This window comes from Sciurus carolinensis, chromosome 14, assembly GCF_902686445.1.
Source record: "Sciurus carolinensis chromosome 14, mSciCar1.2, whole genome shotgun sequence".
NCBI classification, from domain to species: Eukaryota; Metazoa; Chordata; class Mammalia; order Rodentia; family Sciuridae; genus Sciurus; species Sciurus carolinensis.
The window spans coordinates 2,858,954-2,877,713 of NC_062226.1; the positions used below are offsets into that span (position 1 = coordinate 2,858,954).

Below are 18,760 nucleotides of genomic sequence, written 5' to 3' on the forward strand. Positions count from 1 at the left end.
CTGCCACTGTAGAAGGAGGGGGCCGTTGACACAGGGTGACTTGGAGCTGCGTGACTCGGGTCTCAGCCCTGGAGGAGCGCGGAGCGGTGGCAGGCTTTCAGTATGGTGGAGGAGCCTTGGGGAGGGGACAGCCATCTGCGTGGGTAGTGGAGGTACGGCCACCTGCGGGCAGCCCTGGGGCTGCTCTGCCAGCCAGTCACGAGCGTCTGGCACTCTGCTGCCTGATTGCCACGTTCCCCTTCGTACTTGCTCACTGGTGGATTCCTCCTCCCTCCTCCCATCCGTCCACCTGTCCATCATCTGTCTGTGTCTGCCACTCCTCTGGACCCTGCTGTGGCGCTGTGTCCTGCCCTCCTTTCCCCCGGTCTTCATGCTGCCATTCGGGGTGCTTGGTACCCCGACTCAGCCCCACATTTCCAGATCTGTCCCAGTCTCCCCGCTTCTGCCTTAAACCTGACCTCTCCTGAGTCCTTTCCTTTACCAGTCTGGGAATGCAGCACCTGTGACATCCTCGGTGAAATGGTCCCCGAGGATGCTGGCGCTCCGAGGACGAGTGTCGGCACTGATGGAAGCACACGCACGGGGCGTCTGGCTTCCCTGACCCTGGCCCCCTGAGGGCCATGCCTGGGACTGATCAAGGAGGAGCAGCTTCCCCAGGCAGCAGCAGGGTTCCCAGGCACAGGGTCGGGGCCACAGGGGCCGCTGCTGGACCCCTTCTCTCTTAGGGACTCTGTTGCGGCTGCTTGTCTCGGGCAGGTGTGGTGCAAGCTGTCCGGGGACGAGGGGACTGAGTCAGTGAACCACGCGGTCTCCAGTGACTGGAGCTGCAGGCGGGGCCAGGAGCTGGCCTCCACGTGACACTTGAGGTCACACCATCACAGTGAGGCTGCCAGCCAGATGGCAAGAAGTCTTTGCTTGCAGGTCTCCCCTAAGGCTGGTCCCAGGCCCTGGCACGCAGCCCCCCACAGGACGCCTTGCCTCTGTGCCCCACTCCACCTCTGGGCCGATGGAATCCACACTGCAGGGGCGTTCGCGAAAGGCCATGCTCAGCTCCCCAGACGACAGAGCTGGGGTGCCTGGAGGAGGGGGCTGGGGTGCCTGGAGGGACGGCTGAGGCCCCGCGCCACCAGTGGGCCAGCCTGGCGAAGCTTTGGAGAGGCTCCTGTGTAGCTCGTGGGGCTCAGGCAGCTGCAGGCACTGCCGCCCGACCGTACTGTAGAGTGGACCCCACTGGGGTGGAGGCCATGCAGGCTGTGGCACTTCTGTCCTCACAGAGCCTGGGGTGCAGGTGGTCCTGAGGGAACCGCAAGGCCTTCTTCCGGAGGAAGGAGCAAAGGTGTGGAGCCTGAGGAGCCGGGAGCCGGGCCGGCTCCTGCTGGCTTCTGCAGCTTCTCCCTCGGGCCCTGCCAAGATCTGCCCCTCCCGGTGGGCAGGGGGTGCTGGCTTGTCACCCACGTCCCCCTGTCCCCAGCGTCGGTGCTGCTTCCAGGTGGGACACTCAGCCTGACAGAAGCTGTCACGGAGCAGAATCCCCAAGAGTTGGGAAGCAGAGTCGGAGGAGCCTGTGCTGCCAGACGCCGCTTGTTCGAGAGCTGACATTTTCTGCTCTGGCACCGAGGCGCTGGCTGGTGGGAGGGGTGGCACTGGGCCTGGGAGAGGCCTGGTGGTCTTTTCATGTTGTAAGAGATCTGCGAACACGGCCAGGAAGGTGCTGGAAACGGCCCTGTGCTTCAGCAGTGGAGAAAACAGCTGCAGCGCGAAGGTCTGGGGAAAGCATCACAGGCCGGCTCTGGGGCCAGTCCAGGAAGCCCGTCGGGATCCCCATCCTCCCCGGGCCGCTGCCAGCCTTGGAACTGAGCCTCGGAGATGGCTGGGGCCGCGCTGCTCCTCCCAGGTGTGCCGGTGGCTGGCACGGCCTCCTCTTCCCAGGCCAGGCCAGCCTGGGGCCGGGCCATTGGCCTCGCCGGGCACCTGTGCTCAGCCTGCTTCTGATGTCGGGTGGACAGGTGCCTGGCGAGGCTCTGCTTCTGGTGCTGAGTGCCTCAGGGTGCCACAGATACACCCGGGACCGACCACGCGTGTGACTGGGCCTTGGGTGGTGGCCCAGAGCCAACCAGGAAGACCAAAGAGGCCACAAGAGCCAGTGACTTGGAAATAAGTGGAGGTCGGCCTGTACCGGGTGTGTGGGCCGTCCACGCCGTGCCCCTTCTGCCCTCTAACGGTTCCCTGCAGAAGCAAATCCCAGTTCTCTGCATCGCTTGGTCAGCTGACAGGCAGCGGAGGAGCCGGGCTGTGGGAGGGACACTGTTGGGCAGGGGCCTCAGTACTCTGCAGCCCAGATAGCTGGTGCCTTCCTGAGGACAGCCCCGGCGGCAGCTTCAGGACACAGAGGAGCTCTGCCTCCCTTCCCTGAGGAGCCGGCTGGACGCTGGCTGTGGGTCTCTGAGGCCCCAGGGCAGCAGCCAGCCACCTGCTGCAAGTCGGAGCTCATTCTCTGCCTCAACTCCCAGGGCGCCTCCGTTCTGGTAACGGAGGGAGGCCGTCCTTGGTTTGGGGGTAGCAGTGAGCTCCCCAGAAGCGCTGTGGCTTCGTGGGTCAGAGGGTCAGCTTCTCGCAGGCCCTCAGGACCACTGCCCATCCCTGAGCAGCCCCTGAAGGGTGGCGGGGCAGGAGCCTTCCAGAAGGAACGTGGCGCCTCTTCCTGTGCGTGGTTTTCTGGGACATTGGAAGCTGCTGTGGGAAATGACAGTTAATTGGACAAGGGGACAATTTTGCCAATAGCAGCGGAGACGCGGGAGGGGTGGGTCCTCTGGGATTTGCACAAGTTCTTGAGCTGTCGGTCACTCCCATCGCATCGGTAAAGGGCATGATAATGGTGGTCCTGGCACAGTGGGTCTAATGTGTCCCCAGCTTCTGTCTCCTCTGACACCCGTGAGAGGAGGTGTGCTGAGAGGCAGGCTCCTGCAGCAACGGCCACGTGAGGATTTGGGAGTAAGGGCCATGCATGTACGAATGGGGACAGTGGTGGCCATTGGAGGGGACAAGCAAGGTGTGCTGCTGGTGCATGGCTGCTGGCCAGAACCAGACTGGGACACTGCTGTGGCAGGCTGCGCCTGTCCTGAGCTGGCCCTCACCTGTGCGGTCAACTCTGTGGGGTGCAGCGTGGGGGTAAGGGGTGGTCACCGGAGCCCTACTCCAGGGTGCTCCCACGACACCCCTTCCTCTGGCTGACCCCAGCTCTTCTCTCATTGCAGCTCAGCCAGCAGATCTCCTGAAGGTTCTTGATTTTCACAACTTGCCCGATGGAATAACCAAGACCACAGGTTTCTGTGCCACACGACGATCTTCCAAAGGCCCGGATGTCGCATACCGTGTCTCCAAAGATGCGCAGCTCAGTGCGCCCACCAAGCAGCTGTACCCTGGTAAGAGGCACACGTTCTGGGCGGGGGTTCCTGTGGACTCTGGCCTCCAGCGGGGAGCAGAGCCTGCCAGGCGGCAGAGGCAGATGTGGTTTTCCCCATCTCTGTTCATGGCCAGGTTTGATTTCAGGGTGGCGAGAGCCCTATAGGTAGCGGGCGGCTGTCGCTGTCCACCACGGGAGCAGGGCCGGGAGGCCTTGTCTGCCCTTTGCTTTCTAAGCAGGTGTGTCTCCAGACAGGCTGCCAGGTCTCAAGTGCAAGAGGGAGACGGATGGTCCCTGGGGGCCGCGGCAAGAGAGAGCTCAGGGACATGGGAAGGGAAGCGGCTGCAGACAGAAGCTTAATTGGGGGCAGTGACATTAAGAGATACATGAATCAAACATCATGACTCGCAGCGAGCGGCCTGAGGCTTTTAATGAGAATCCATTGCCAGGCGCCAGATCTCTGCTTTTAATTACATACCCGGAGGGGGAGGCTCGCTAGCTGTGAGATGCTCGGTCCACGTTGTCCCTGTCACCAGCCAGGGGGCAGTTCATGTCATCCCCTCCCACACGAGTTAATTGAGCCCTCCATCTTATCTGGACATGTGTAAATGGCTGGGTGATTGATACCCTCCTCAGGGAGGTGCTGGTGGCCAGGCCTGAATGAGCTCCCATTTCTGACTCAGGAGAGGAATGGGCCCATGGCAGATAAAGTCACCTTGTGAGATGTTTTGCAGTCATTAGAAGACTGTGCTCCATCTCTCTGGTGGCCTGGATGTGACCCCAACACTGAATGGGAATCGGGGCAGTTTTTCACAGCGGTGGTGACTGTTAACCGCATGTCCCTGCTGCGTGCCTGAAGGACACCCGTGCTGGCTGGGTTTTTGCTTCCTCTGGTCCTTTGCTCCTGTCCCTGTGCCCATGACTCCCCCCAGCCTTCCTCGAGTCCACTGTGCTTCTGCGTTTGTCTCTGGGAGTTCAGGCATTGCACCCAGAGGTCCTGTGGCGTGGACGAGCCTGCTCATCTGCGTGGCTCTGCGAGGTGAGGAGGCGGCCAGCATCCTTGCAGCTGTGGGAGTGTCCTTGGGAACCACTCCACAGGCTCACCTGTGTCTTTGCCCAGATGCATGCCGTCCTGCCCTGTGGTCCCAGGCCTGGACGTCCTGACCCGGGGGACTGGGCCCAGGCAGAGGCTGGAGGGGTGGGGCCCTGCTGACTGGAGGTGTAGAGCCAGCCCCTACCGAGCCGCACAGGGCGAGGTCCTCTTTCCAGGGGCGAGCTGTGGGGGAGGGGTGGCCCCAGCCCTGCAGGTGGTCTTCAGCCAATTTCCGGTGAGTCCGTTTGGTCACCCAGTCCACAGCAAATTGACCCTGTATTGTGCCCTTTTCCCCACTGGATTTTCTTGCAGCAAAAACTCTCCCAAGGTCTCAGGAATATAGGCTTAGTCGCTGGAAACCCAGGAAGGCTTCCTGAACAGTACGGTGGGGATTTTTTTTTCCATCTGTTTTTCTATATTCTTGAATTAGTAGCTTGATCAGACACTTGACAAATTTCAATTGCTCTTACAGGGTCCCTAGTGATGATTAGGTTGTGTGGTCCTCATAGGGCAAGTGGGATTGGAGGGTGCTTTGGGATATTCAGGGGGAAATTCTGTGGAGTGGAGTCCCTTCTACAGGTCCCGAACATCCAGTCCCCAGGAGGGACACTGTTCCAGTTCGAGGGACACCGTTGAGGTTCAAGGGACAATGTTCAGGTTCTAGGGACACCATTCAGGTGTGAGGGACATTGTTCAGGTTCGAGGGACACCATTGCGGTTCGAGGGACAAGGACAGCTGTGGTCCTGTGCTTGACCCCCTCTGTGCCTGCTGAGAGGGACTTGGGGGGTGTGTCAGGATTGGAAGCTCTCAAAGGAGAGTCAGACGGCTTCTGCAGTCTGATATGGTCCAAGGCCAGCCATGTGGGGTGGGCCTCCTAGGAGGGCCGCATGGCTGGGAAGCAGACGCCCTGCCTGCGGTGACTGCACAAGAAGGGCTGGTGGTCCCGGTGGCCACAGCAAGGCCTGGGCCGTGGAGCCACACGTCTGTGTCCTGGAGGCGGGGAAGCCCACGGCCAGGTGTATCTCCATGGTGGACGTCCGAGTCCCCTCAGCGGGCCTGGCAGTGGTCCTGGGAGCCCGGTGGCTGCACTGAGCAGGTGCTTGCCATCTGCCTGGACGTGTCCCCTCGCAGTGCCCCAGACCAGATAGTGTGTGCCTGCCCTGCCACCTTTGCCCCACCGCTGTGCCCCGTGCCTGGGTCTGGCTCCTGGGGATGCACAGTGACCAGAGCAGCCTTGAATGCCCCCTGTTCCTGGCTGGGGGCGAGGTCCCGAGGCCCACTTCCAAGGATACCCGCTGTCACCAGCGTCTACCAGGCCGCGGGCCAGAGACCAGCTCCTCTCCCCGTCCTGGGGGCTCTCCGCTGCTCAGCCGGCCGCTCCTTTGGATCGAGGTCTGCCACACTGGGAGCTGAGCGCCTAGCACGGCTGTTCCTGACGGTTGGACTGGGCAGTGCTACTGGTGAGCTGGCTGGAGGACTCGAGCAGAGCCTGGGGCCATGGCTTTGGGGTGCTAACAGACCCAAGAGGGGCTTCTGGCTCCAGGGTGTCAGGCCTGTGGTCCTCTGCCTGCCCTGGAACGTCACACTGTGGGGAGACCTCAGAGAAGCTGGTGTGGGGTCTCCGTGAGCACAACAGGCTCCCTGGACACAGGGAGCCCCAGCTGCTGTGACGCCTGTCCGTGCGGTGCCCTCTGAGTATGGGGTCTGAGGATGGCCAGGAGGCAGAGCCCAGGCCCTCCTGGCCTGGCTGCCTGGCTACCAGACCTCCCGGCTCGGGTGTGTGTGCATGGTCCCCTCTCCACTGGGCCTGCCTGTGCTGGTCTCCCTGCACCCTGGCTCTGGGGAGGCCTCTGAGATGCGGTGGTGCTCAGGGTCTAGGGCAGGGTGGAATGGACACCAGCAGCCTCTGCCTTCCCAGCACCCCGTCTTCACCCCGCCCTTGCCCCATAGCAGGGGTAAGAACTCGGGCCCTAGAGCCAGCCTCGCCTGCGGAATGTCCTGCTGCCCCTCAGGGCCCCCTCCTGGCCCCAATCTGCCAGGGGCCTTGAAGCAACCTGCTCTTAGCAGGTCTCCTTTGAGCACTGGCCTGGGTTAAAGGTCGTGGAGGACAGGGCCGTGGCTCTCTGGGCGGGCTGGTGTGAGATGAGATCATAGGAGCGGTGAGCCCAGCAGCCCTCAGGGAACAGTGTTGTCCACTCTGAGAGGCTCACCTGCTTCCCTGTGCAGTAGGCACTGAGGGTCCACCCGACTGAGTGGCTGCCCTGCCCTTTGGCATCTACTTGAGGCCATCTCTCCTCACTGTGGTCCCAGGTGTGTCCTCAGGATAGGCCAGCACCAGTTTAAACCTCCCTCTGACGGCGACTGAGCAGTAGGGCCAGGCCAGGCTGGGAGGCCCCAGGACCAGCCACTCACTGCAGAGGGCTGCCCCTCATCCCCTCTGACCCCAATCTGGAAGGAGGCCACGGAAGCAGAGGTTCCTTCACGTGGCCCTCCACTGCCCCTGGGCACTGAGGCTCCAGCCCCAGGTCCTGGCCTGCTGTCCAGTTAGCCGTACCCAGGAGTCACTCTGCCAGCCTCTTTCCTGCCCCAGCCTGGCTCTGCACGTCACGTTTGCAGCTATGCAGCTGACTTACTTGATTATGGCTGTTTCTGCCTCCCTTGTGGCAATGTCATTTCCTGAGGGCGGGGACTGGATCTGACCCTTGACTGTGTCTTCCTGGAGCCTGGCACTTAGTAGGAACCAATCACAGCTTATTGATTACATGGCCAAGTGAAGTGATCAATACACCCAATGTGGCTTAACATGACTCGGTATGGTGGCAAAGCGTTCACTAGGCCCCGCTGTGCCTCAGATGCTCTGGTGCCTTTGGGCCTCAGCTCAAGACGATGGGGACCACTGTGGGGAAGGGTCTGGCCTTCTGCTGAGCCCACCTTCAGCTGGGATTTCTGGAAGAAATGAAGTAGGAAGCTGGGGACCCACTTCTAGGCTGCCGACCATCCAGATGAGAGTGTGGATAGCCTGGCTTGAGTCGTGATGAGAATAGGCCATCTTAAAGCGACAATAAATCCTTTGTCATTTTTCTAGGAGAGAGATTAATGTTCCACATAAGTTATCTTTTCAGGTTTTATCTAAGCTAAGAAAATTTGTTACCATAGAGATTTAAAAAATGGAGAAACAGCATTTTAATGAGCTGGGAAGGATGAGGTCCGTGGTCCTACACAGTATATCATGCTGGAGCCGTGGACCCTGACGTCCACCCTCCTCACTCCAGACACAACGGGCTCTAGGGGACAGAGTCCTGGGGTGGGATGGGAGGCAGGTGGCCCTCGGAAGTGAGGGTGAGGGCATTGCCAGCTCAGATTGCATTTGCTCAGGGCTCCCTGGACCAGGTCAGTGACCCCCGAGCTTCAGGTCAGATGACTCCAGGCCTTTGGTGCCCACCTGCTTCTGAACCCAGGACGTGCTGCTGGCCTGGCTAGCTGGGCACTCCCTCTGGGCACGGTCTCCAGCCGCTTCCATCCTCACATGGGGACAGCGGTGTGAACCTGTGACCATGTGGCACCGTGACCTGTTGATTCTCCCTCGCTGTGGAAGGTCAGCCTCAATCGTTCCTCAGTGAAGAAGATGACCGCGCTGGTCACTGCTCCCACCCCCTGGAGCTGCCCCGGCACTGTGGCCCAGGCCCCTGGGGCAGCGGGCCACGGCACTGAGCTCTGCAGACAGGCTTCTGGCTTTTGCAGGTGCCTGCCCTGCGCTCCCCCGGAGGCCTGTGGACCTGCAGCGAGGGATCGAGACCCACTGGGCAGCCTCCTCCACGCGCCAGGGCACCACGCTCACCCAGCCTTTGGGGCCCAGCTGGTTTCACTGGAGCAGCTATGGTCGCCCATGTCCTGAGGTGGAAGTGCAGGCGGCAACAGACCGAGTCACCACCCGCTGGGGAGTCTGAGAACACTAGGGTGTGGTGGCCTCTGATGTCACTTTCCCCCAGCATGACGCCGGCAGTGCTGCATTCCGCCAGCAGAGGGCGCCCACAGATAGCGTTGAGTTGGAGCTGCTGCTGATCCAGCTTGGCCACCCAGAAGTGGCCTGTGGCCTTCTGGGTCATCCATCCGGTGGACCCGCTCCATTTGTCCGGAAGGGTGGGCCTGGCAGTAGAGCCTGGTCTCCTCCAAGCCCATGAGCTGACTCCTGCCCTCTTCTGGTGTAATGTAGGATGAGGTGGCTCTGGCAGGTCCTTGCCCCTCTCCTCAGCCAGTGTGGGCACCGCTGCCTCTGTGGGCTTGGGCGCACTGATCTGGGGCACTTGTGGCTGACTCAGGCATGCATGGCTCAACTGTGTGCCACCCAGCCCCGGACTCGCAGCAGAATGCAGATCGCATGGTGAGGGCATTGCTCCAGGGCCCACAGGGGGGAGACCGAGACACGCACCCTGCCACTGGCTGAGGGTGGCGTGGCCAGTGGGCGTGGGCCCCAGGGACCTCTGGGTCTGGCTTAATGATCTCAGATTGCTTCTGTTTCCTGTCATAAGGCACATGCCCTCCCATCAAAATACTAGGGATTTGTATTTGAAACTATGGATTTGAAGTCTTTCCACTTCTTTGTTTTCTCCTTGTTTTGCATATTAACCAGGAAATCTACAAAGGCACAGGTGTAGCTGTGCCCCAGCCTGTGGCTGTCCGCCTCCTCTCCCTCCTTCCTCCTCGGCGGTGGATGCTGAGTGTGCTAGATGCTAAAGGGATGCAGAAGCAGCCTGTGCCCACGGGCTGCTCCTGGTCTAGGAGGTTCCAATTAGGATTCACGCGTAGGTTTACTGAGGTGGAGGAACTGAGGCGGGCACTGGGGCTCCTTGCTAGAGGACCGGTCAGGCTTCCTGGAGGAGCTTGCATTTGAACTCAGAGGGCAGCTTGGCCATGTGGCCATGAAGGGCTGCAGGAACAGTGTGATCAAAGGGCAGCTGTGCATCCAGTGGCTGTGTGGCGCCACGTGCAGCAGTGGTCTCCAATCCCTGAGTTGGTTTGTTTGCACACCACCGTGGGCAGGCATGGTGGGGGCTCCTGGCTGCCCTCTCATCTCTGTCCTCTGTTCCAGCGTCTGCGTTCCCTGAGGACTTCTCCATCCTGACCACCGTGAGAGCCAAGAAAGGCAGCCAGGCCTTCCTGGTCTCCATCTACAACGAGCAGGGCATCCAGCAGGTGGGCCTGGAGATGGGCCGCTCCCCCGTCTTCCTCTATGAGGACCACACGGGGAGGCCTGGGCCGGAGGACTACCCCCTCTTCAGGGGCATCAACCTGTCGGACGGCAAGTAAGTGGCAGGGGGCGACCTGAGCCCCTCCTGTGGGTGGGGGAGCAGCCATCTGAGCCTGCTGGCGGCTGCAGGAGGGGTGCGGCTGGCAGCAGTGTGACACCCCCCGTCACCAGCAGGAGACGGCACCGCGCTTGGAGTCCTGAGGCTTAGGTTCTGGACCTGGCCTATGCCCTAGGGCTTCGGGGGTCCTGGCTCCTCCGGGGCCTCCGTTTCCCTTGTAGAATCTACTAAGCACATCAAAAGCTGGCCTCCCTGGGTCAGAGGGACAGGGGGTTGTGTTGTCACACCAACACCTTCAGAAGGGACTTCAGTGTTGACACCCTCCACATGGAGCCAGGATCTGGAACAAAGCCACTCCTGCCAGACTGTCTTGGGGACACACCCAACCTGGGTGGCTTGACAGCACCCCCCGTGGATGTGTCTGAGGCCCCGCGATGATCTCGGAAGGTCTTAGGGACGTTGGGGCAGGTCTGTGGCCTGTCACTTGGTCAGAAGCAGGCTCTGCGGCAGCCCCTGCTTCTCACGGGGTCAGTAGCCTCGCTTGAGTTGGGTGCTCTCGTGCTACGGTGTGCCTGCGATTGCAGCCTCTTGTAGTGGCTGCGGTGTGTGGGGACAGTGCCGCGGGCCATCCCGCTCGGGCCTGCACACCTGCCCTGAGCTCTCGAGCTCCTCCTCTCCGCTGTCCCAGGAGCTTACGGGCTTGGCTCACTGCTTCTGAGACACGGGTTCGGGGCTCTGGGGGGCTGAGTAGACCTCATGGTGATACATGGGATTTGTGCCCGAGCGTGTGGCCCCAGAAACTTTGAACTGCAGCCTGCGGTGGCAGCGAGGGGCGCGTGGAGCACCCTGCAGGGGAGCCACCTGGATCCACGCTCTGGGACAGCCCCTTCACCGCCTGGATCGCTTCTTTGCAGGTGGCACCGAATTGCTCTCAGTGTCCACAAGAAAAATGTCACCTTGATCCTTGACTGTAAAAAGAAGACCACCAAGTTCCTTGACCGCAGCGATCACCCCATAGTGGACGTCAATGGCATCATTGTGTTTGGCACCCGGATCCTGGATGAGGAAGTGTTTGAGGTAAGCACGGAGGGCCAGCAGTCCCCTGTGCCCAGCGGTCACATGCCATGAAGTGCCGGCTCCTCACTGGAGCTGTGGGAGCCGGTTTCCTTGGCTGGGGCTGGCTGACCTCCTGCATGGTCAGTTCTGTTGGCTTCAGCCTCTGCTATGGCCCCAAGCCTCCGGGACCTGCAGGATGGAGTGGCAAACAGGCTCCCTGTGAGGCCGTGTGGGGACAGCAGTGACTCCTTGTCTGAGGGCCTGATGTGCATCTCCAGGATCTCAGCTTGGCAAGCTGGACCTGAGGTTCTGGAACACAGACTGCTGCCTTCTGATGTCCAAGGGCCATGCTGGGAGGGACAGTGTCCTCTGAGTGGACTGGTAGGGCAGAACTGGGCCACTGAGTGGAAGGTGGGTACGTGCTGGCTCCCTTCAGAATGTTCTAGCTCAGCAGAGTTCCTGTGGGCCCGTGGAGCCTCTTTCCTGGAGAGAGCCTTAGAGACAGGGCTGAGCAGACAGGCTCTGGGGCCCGACTTCAGCGTGGAGTTCTTCCAGACTGGGGTTCATCCTGAAGCAGCATTGGAAGCAGCTCCTGGCCAGGAGGCAGTTTGGTTCAGGGTCTTTCAGGCCTGTGTGGGGCCAGAGTCAGCCAGAGCCTCCATAGGTCCAGATCCCAGGACCCCAAAGCCACCCCTGCTATGCTGGGCAGCACTTGGATTCTGACAGAGACGATGCCCCTCTGCTGGACTGGGTTCCTTTCTGTTTTACATGAGATCTGGCTTTGCAGAGATTTGGAGGCACCAAGGACATGGCCGGCGTGGTGTTTGGAACCTCTGGGTTTGGTGGTCTCTAAGAGCTACCCAGCTCTTGGACTTCCTCCCAGGGTCAGAGACAGGACAGGATGGGGTAGTGTTCTCCCCAAATTCCCGAGCTCCCTGGACTGTTCACCTGGTCAGCGTGTATGGGCGCCAGCCCTGCGTCCGGCCAACGGTCCAGGTGTCTTCTCAGGGACTTGCGGCCTTCCAAGCCAGACCCGGTGCTGCCATCCTGGTGCTGTGCTGCGGGGGCAGGACCAGGTAGGCAGTGCGTTCTCCTGTCTGTGCCACGTTGACCGTATCTGCTGTGGAGGTGAGGGCGGCAAGATCGCACCGCTGTGCGTGTGAGGGTGTCTGCTGTGAAGCCACGGTGCAGCACAGCAGTGAGCCCAGCCCAGCAGAAAGCTGGCCTCAGGGAGCCCCCAGCTGGACTCGGCTCCGTGCAGTGTTGGTTTTGGGCCTCAGCAAGCTGCCTCCACAGTTCTAAGCCTCTGCTTCTCCCTCTGTGAAAGGGAGTCCTGGCTGTGCCGGCTTTAAGACCTATGGCCAGAACCACAGGAGGTCGATGCGTAAAGCTCACGGCCTGCCTGGTGCCAGGTGCTTTATGACGCTGCCTCTCTTGCTTTGAGTGCTAATCCAGAGTTGGAGCTGGAGGAAAGGGGGGACAGAGCCCCGTGGTCCAGGGTGACCAGCTGAGGCAACAAGGCAGCTGTCTCTGCGTGGAAGTGTCCTGAGTGCCGAGACCAGGGCGGGAGCTGTGTGTGAGGTGGGTCGCTGGGCCTGGCTGCCCTTCTGGGGACCAGACCTGCAGGACGCAGCAGCCCAGGGGCTCTTGGGGCCCGCCAGCAATGACAAATGCATGTTAAGGAGGCACACCCTCCAGGAGGCTTCTGACCGGGCTTGTCCCGGGATGAACTGCAGGACATCCAGGGCCATCCTCAGCCAGGCAGCGGCTTCCGGGCTGTTCCAGGGGCTGGTTTCAAGAGCTGGCTTGGGGGTCGCACAGCCGTTTTTACCTCTTGGCTGGTGGGGGGATCTGGCAAAGCAGGTGGCCTCGTGAGCCTTAGGATGTTTTTGTTCAGCATGATTGACAGCAACAGCACCCAGGAGGTCCGGGACGTGCACTTGGGCTCTGCTCAGCCCTGGGAGCCAGGGCTGCTGCTGCTGCTGCTGCTGTCCTTATTTTCTGTTGACCAGAACCCTGCCTCTGGGGCCACGGTGAGGCTTGGCGGAGGCATCAGGTTTGCATTAGTCTGCCGGCTCTTCTGTGCTGTGCTGGGTCCCTGTGTGCTCCCAGTGTGCCTTCACTGTAAAGGTTCAGAAAGCCCTTTTTCTCATCTTAAGAAATGGATAGGATCCTAACGCAGAGGCTGCTGACCTGATCTCACTGAGCATGCTCGGGAGCGTGAAGGGGCTGAGGCTTGGGGGGAGCACGGAGATGAGCCGTGGGGCTGACTTGGCCCCCAGCCATGAGGTCGCAAGTTCTCCCACCTCTCCGAGACTCAGTTTCTTCACCTGTGAAACGAGGACAGTAGTTGTGCCCATCTTCTGTGTGCGCGGCGTGTGCAGGAAGTCAACCCAGGAAGCGTGCACTCAGGTGGCCCCGGCCAGCACCCCGTAGCTTCCCTCTTCATATTAATACAGTGAAAGCCACTTGTAACTTTCACAAAACAAATGGATCTTGAATGGAGGAGCCCAGTTTTCCTTCTCTGGTTTGTTCTTCCAATGAACTGGGCCGGTCTCGCCCCGCAGCTTTGGGTTGGAATAGCAGGTCACAGGCGCATCCAGAATTTGGTGCTTCTGGCGAGCTGTCCTTTCCTGTAGTGGAATTTGATTTGAGTGCGGTTGGCTGCCAGGAGGGAGCTCTGTTGACCACAGGCTGTTAACGGTCTGAAGGTGGTGTTTTCCCAGCCCCAGGGTTTCCTGGCTGTTAGCTCTGTTCACGGCGGGAAATTGGACCTGCGCTCCTCCATGGACACTGTCGGAGAGCCCTGGTGCCTGCAGTGCCCGGGCCTTAGCAGAGTCGGAGCGGGCGGGTGAACTGGCCTCGCCGTCTCAGCCTCCCTCGGCCTCAGTGCAAGTGGTACTGAATTTTTATTTTTCTTGACATAAAAGGGAGTTTAACTCTTGGCTTTCCAAAAGGTTCCCCATTTTAATCCCTTGTCCTCTGTAGGAACCGTTTCTCCAGCAGCCACTGTCTCCCTGAAAGATGGCTTCCGCTCGTGGCAAGCCCCCTTGTCTCGCGGCTCTGTGGAGCTCCGGGCAAGCCCAGGGGATCCAGGCACTTTTGGTGGGGGTAGCGCCATGCTGGGGCACGCTGGCTGAGCTTCATGTCCAGTGCTGCTTCCAGACGGGGCTTGCCAAACCCTGGAGAGCTCGTTTGGGGCTCCAGGTAATTTTATGGGCTGGCTTTGTTCAAAATGAAGTGCCCTGGAGGGAAGGAGAGGGGGATGGAGACTTCAGGGCCAGGACGAATGCTTCTTCCATAGTGCAGGGTCCAGTTTTATTTTTATATTTATTTTATTTTTTACACTTGGGGTTGAACCTAGGGGCACTTAACCACTGAGCTACATCTCTAACCCTTTTTACTTTTAATTTTGAGACAGGGTCTTTCTAAGTTGCTTAGGGCCTCACTAAGTTGCTGAGGCTGGCCTTGAACTTGTGATCCTCCTGCCTCAGCCTCCTGAGTTGCTGGGATTACAGGTGTGTGCCACCACGTCCAGCCAGAGTCCAGTTTAAGCTCATTGACCCTGCACTAGTGACCTCCTTGGCACAGATGCTGGGCCCAGGTGTGTGGCCTTGGCAGGTATCAACAGCCCATCTCCCTTGGGCCCTCGCTGCCTTTCTGGCTGGGTCTGAGTTCCTCCCCAAAGGGACCACCTTGCTAGGAAGGCAAGGCAGGTGCTTCAGTCCCTTGCAGAGTCCTCCAGAGAGGAAACCAAGTATGTGAGAGGGGACAGCTCTCGGGCCCACAGCCTTGCCTCCGTGTTCTGTCCCCCTCACGGGTGACTTTGAGCCCAGGGTCTGCATCTGTAAACTGGTGTGGCGGATGTGCAAGGCTGTGGGTAGTGTGGAGTCTATGAAATGCCATCCCCTTCAAGGGCTGAGTGAGCCACACTGACTCATGTCCTTGGTGGTCACAACTGGTGTCCGTCTTTATCTTGGCCTTTCTGGACTCACCCTGAGTGTGGTGCTCTGAGTGTACCTTTAGGAGAGGACCCTGGCCTTCCAGGGATGGAGCTCTGTGGCCACACCCAACCTAGTTCTGCACCAGGAACCCTCCTGGGAATGAACTGGGGAAGGTCAGGCCAGGCTGAGGCCCCTTGCCAGTCCTCATGGCCCTGGGAGCAGGGGTCTTGCTGCCCTCACGTGGCTGGGCACTGGCACCAGTGGGTTGAGTAACTTGTCAAAGGTCACCCAGCAACATGGCAGTAGAAAGAGACCTCTGGAATGAGGACATGCTCTTCTTCAGCCAGGGTGAGATGCAGGGGACAGAGCCAGCATGGGGCCCCAGCTGCCCTGAGAGTTCTGTCGCCTGGCCTTGCTCTGGACCTCTGGCACTCTGCTCCTGTGGTCTAGGAGGGTGTTGGAGGCCCGGAGCCTTCCAGGAAGAGCTGGAACAAGCTCTTCTGGGGGCATGGCTCCTGAGCCGCCCTCCTATGTGTGACAGTGGCCCTGACCTGCTGAGCTCTCCTGTCCCAGTGCCCCAAGGTCTGGGCTGGGACATGCAGCTGCCGGGCTGTTCCCTCCTGAGCCCCGGCAGGCCTGCTGGCCTGGAGCCCCCAGCATTCCCAAGTGAGGGGTGGTCAAGGAGTTGTGGGGGGCGAGGCGGGGCCTGCGCCCTCGGCTTTAGGGTCCTGTGGTGGAAGGACCCTCCTCCTGGGCTGCACGGTGAGGAGGATGGGGCCCCAGGGACGGCCAGCTAGCAAGCTCTGGGCAGGGAGCCAAGTGTGCTTTTAAGCTGTTGACCGTTTCAAGGGGCAACAGGACCAAACAGACTGTAAACTCGAGCTTTTTCTGTGAGTCCCGGGGTGCCGGCGGGAAAAGCGATGGCTTCAGATCCAAGTGACCAGCAGTCCCCCCGCCTGCCGGCTGCATCTCAGCCTTGGACAAGCCAAGTGCCTTACCTAATCCCGATTCCCTTTTTCCAGTAGCTTCTCTTTTCCACTGACTTGTTCTTTCCTGGAATTCCGTTCTGGCAGGCAGGGAATGGGGCCTGTGCTGGGGAGGCCCTTTCTTAGCCTTCCCGAGGAAGCCTGGGATTTCTTTCCATGAGCGGGGACCATCCTGCACTGTGTCCTGGGGGAGGTTAGCAGCTCTTGCTCCCGAGGCTGTGACCCCTCTGAGCCTGCAGGTGCTTCCAGTAACCCTGCTGAGAGTCACCTGCTGGCCCACGGCCTCCCGGTGGGCCTGTGCTGGACCCAGGGACATGGCCTGCAGGGACCATGCTCAGGCTGCTCACAGTCCAGTGGGGCTCATGAGCTGATGTGCAAGTGATGGAGCGGTAGAGAGGCCGGAGACCAGGGCCCCGGCCGGGCACACAGGAGGGTGTGCCCGCAGCGGCAGAGAAGCCGTGTGGTGCTTTGGGGTTCTGGGGAACAGTTCCCCTTGGTGTGGGGAGGCAGTGTGGGACCAGTGTCCTCCCCTGAACCTCTGCCTCATCACCCGCCTACTGAGAGCAGCCATGGGGGCCTGGGTACCTCTGCAGAAGCCAACAGGGCTCCTCTGCACGGCTGGCCAGGCCCAGTCCAGGCAGTCAGTCCAGGCAGACCCCAGGCGGGCTCAGGAGGGAGGGAGCCGCCACCAGCAGGCAGCTCTGTGGCCCTGATGGCTTCCTCTGTGTATCACTGTGCCCAGCGGTCAATGGCATTGATAGGCCAGCTGTCCTGCTGTGCCTTGGGACAGCCTGTGCAGGTCGTTCCTAGACCAGCATGGCCGCGTTTGCCGTGCAGACCAGCCCCCTAGAGGAGACCTGTGCCCAGAGCTGCAGAGACCTGTGTTAGCACAGCACTGTGTTGCCGATCTGGGTCTTGCATCCCTTATAGATGGGGACATGGAAGCTTCCAGAACTAAGTCACGGGCACTGGGCCCGGCAGTGGGCAAGGAACTCTAACCCAGGCTTTCCATCCTGGTGGGGTGGGTGGAGGGCAGTCCGCGCCCACCCAGCCCTGCCCGCCCGAGTGCCCCCCGTGCCGTCTGTAGGAGCCATGCTTGGCCGTCTCGGGCCGCCTGAGGTGGCAGCTGGGCCTGTGACAGCAGCTGAAGCAGACCCGAGGGTGCCTCTGCGTCTCCTGGGTTTGGGAGGCGGAGGAGCAGCAGCGAGCGGGCAGGGGAGCTCCTGACGGAGCGTGTGTGCTCACTGGAGCCTCCCGTTCCTGGGAAGGCCTGGGGTGTGTGTGCAGCACAAGTCTCCTGGGGCTGTCCAGCGTGTTGTCACACCAGGTGGCAAACAAGAGGTCTGTCTGTGCTCTCCCCATCCAGAAGGCCTGCAGTGCAGGACCCAGGAGCTGCAGGGCCCCGGCCTCGCAGGCCCACACTGACCGAGGATATTCCCGTTTCAGTCCTTAGCTTAACTCCATCTCCTAGGGGCCTGCTGCCAAATACGGACCCTCCCAGGGTTCCATGGGTGCACCTTTTTGGGCCCCCCAGACTCGCCTGGAAGGGGCGTTCTCCCACGCATCCCTACAGGGTGGGGTGTGGAAGCAGGTCCCCAGGAAGCCATATTAGGTGGTTTCCTTCCTCACCTGCACCAGGGGCAGAGGCACGTGCTTCCTGGGGGGCAGCCCGGCAGCCCAGTGTGGGGCTCCCTGGCCTGGTGTCGTGGCTGACATGCAGGTGACTTGGAGTGTGACTTCATCTCCGGCTCTGGTCCAGGAAGGGTGGGTGCTGGGGAGCGCAGGCTGCAGCCCTGCCTGATGCAGGTGGCTGGCAACTGGCCGGTCAGGGTCCGGTGGCCCTGCTCAGGGATCTGCTGAGCGGGGTTTCTGGCAGCCACCCAGGTGAGGGGGCCCTACTTCAGGGACCTGGTAAGGAGGGGTCCAGAGAGACCCACAGAGCCATGCAGGGATCTGACCCAGGAGGGCGTCAGGTTCGTTCTGTGGAAACTCTGAGCATGGGGCCATCTCCCAGCTGGAGAGGGCTGACGTAATGTTGAAGCCCAGCCTTGTCCAATGACATCATGCTGGGCAGACTGTGGACACTGACCTGGGTCCCCTGAGAGGCTGGGTAGAGGCTTCTGGAGGGGCTCCTCAGTGCTGTGGAGGGACAGGGCAGGTAGGCCCTGTTGGAGGAGGGGCAGGGGGCAGTGTCACCTATAAAAGAGGGCGTCATGGGAGCCCACCAGGGCCTGGGAGCTGCCACTGGGCGACTGGTGGGTGAGGAGGGTCCTGCTGCGAACGTCTACAACATGGCGGCCAAGGGGGCGCCCCAAGGGCTGCACACAGCACCCGCCTTCTCTCCCCACTCAGCTGGAGCGTGGGGTTCGAGGTCATGCCGTCCATGGGAGGAGATAGAGCCGATGGGCCCCCATCCCAGGGTCCCACCCTGAACCAGCAGACTCGGGCCCTGCTGTCCCTGGTGAGGTCACGCTAGGCTCCCTGACCAGTCACCGGGGGCCAGGTTGCTATTGTGGTCATCTGCAGCAGCAGCAGCCTGACTCCTGTCTTGGGGGGCAGGAAGACGAAGGGACTCCTCTGTGCGGGGTCAGGGAGTGGAGTTGGAACTCAGACGGCACCAGAGGCCCCGGTCTGTTGGGTGTAGCTGGGGTGCGATGGGCCCAAAGGTAGGAGGAACTCCTGAAGCTGGCCCCGGCCCTCACCCGCCATGGCCCAGGGTGCGAATGACCCACTCGGCCCTTTCATGCCTCAAGAGAAGAAGCGGCTGTGGGCAGCAGACCGTCCGGGTGGCCAGGTCGGTGCACATGGTGGGCTGAGGGCTGCCCTGGTGGGCACTGGTGGGTGCGGGCTAGGGTGGTCTTGCTGAGGAGTCCTGTGCAGTGAGCTTGTTGGAGGTCTGTGATTTTTTCCCCCTGAATCTCCACCTCTGAACACCTGGAACTTCTGTCTCCTTGCACCTCCTGGATTGGCT

General features: G+C 60.9%; 1 protein-coding gene across 2 annotated transcripts in view; it reads left to right on the forward strand.

The window, feature by feature from the left end:
* The window catches only part of Col5a1 (collagen type V alpha 1 chain), a 144,841-nt gene that overhangs the window by 31,069 nt on the left and 95,012 nt on the right, over window positions 1-18,760 (forward strand). For both annotated transcript variants that reach the window (XM_047523900.1, XM_047523899.1), the window contains exons 2-4: window positions 3,255-3,422; window positions 9,587-9,800; window positions 10,718-10,880. In XM_047523900.1, coding sequence (XP_047379856.1) covers window positions 3,255-3,422; window positions 9,587-9,800; window positions 10,718-10,880 — 545 coding nt within the window. The remainder of the gene's footprint in view (window positions 1-3,254; window positions 3,423-9,586; window positions 9,801-10,717; window positions 10,881-18,760) is intronic.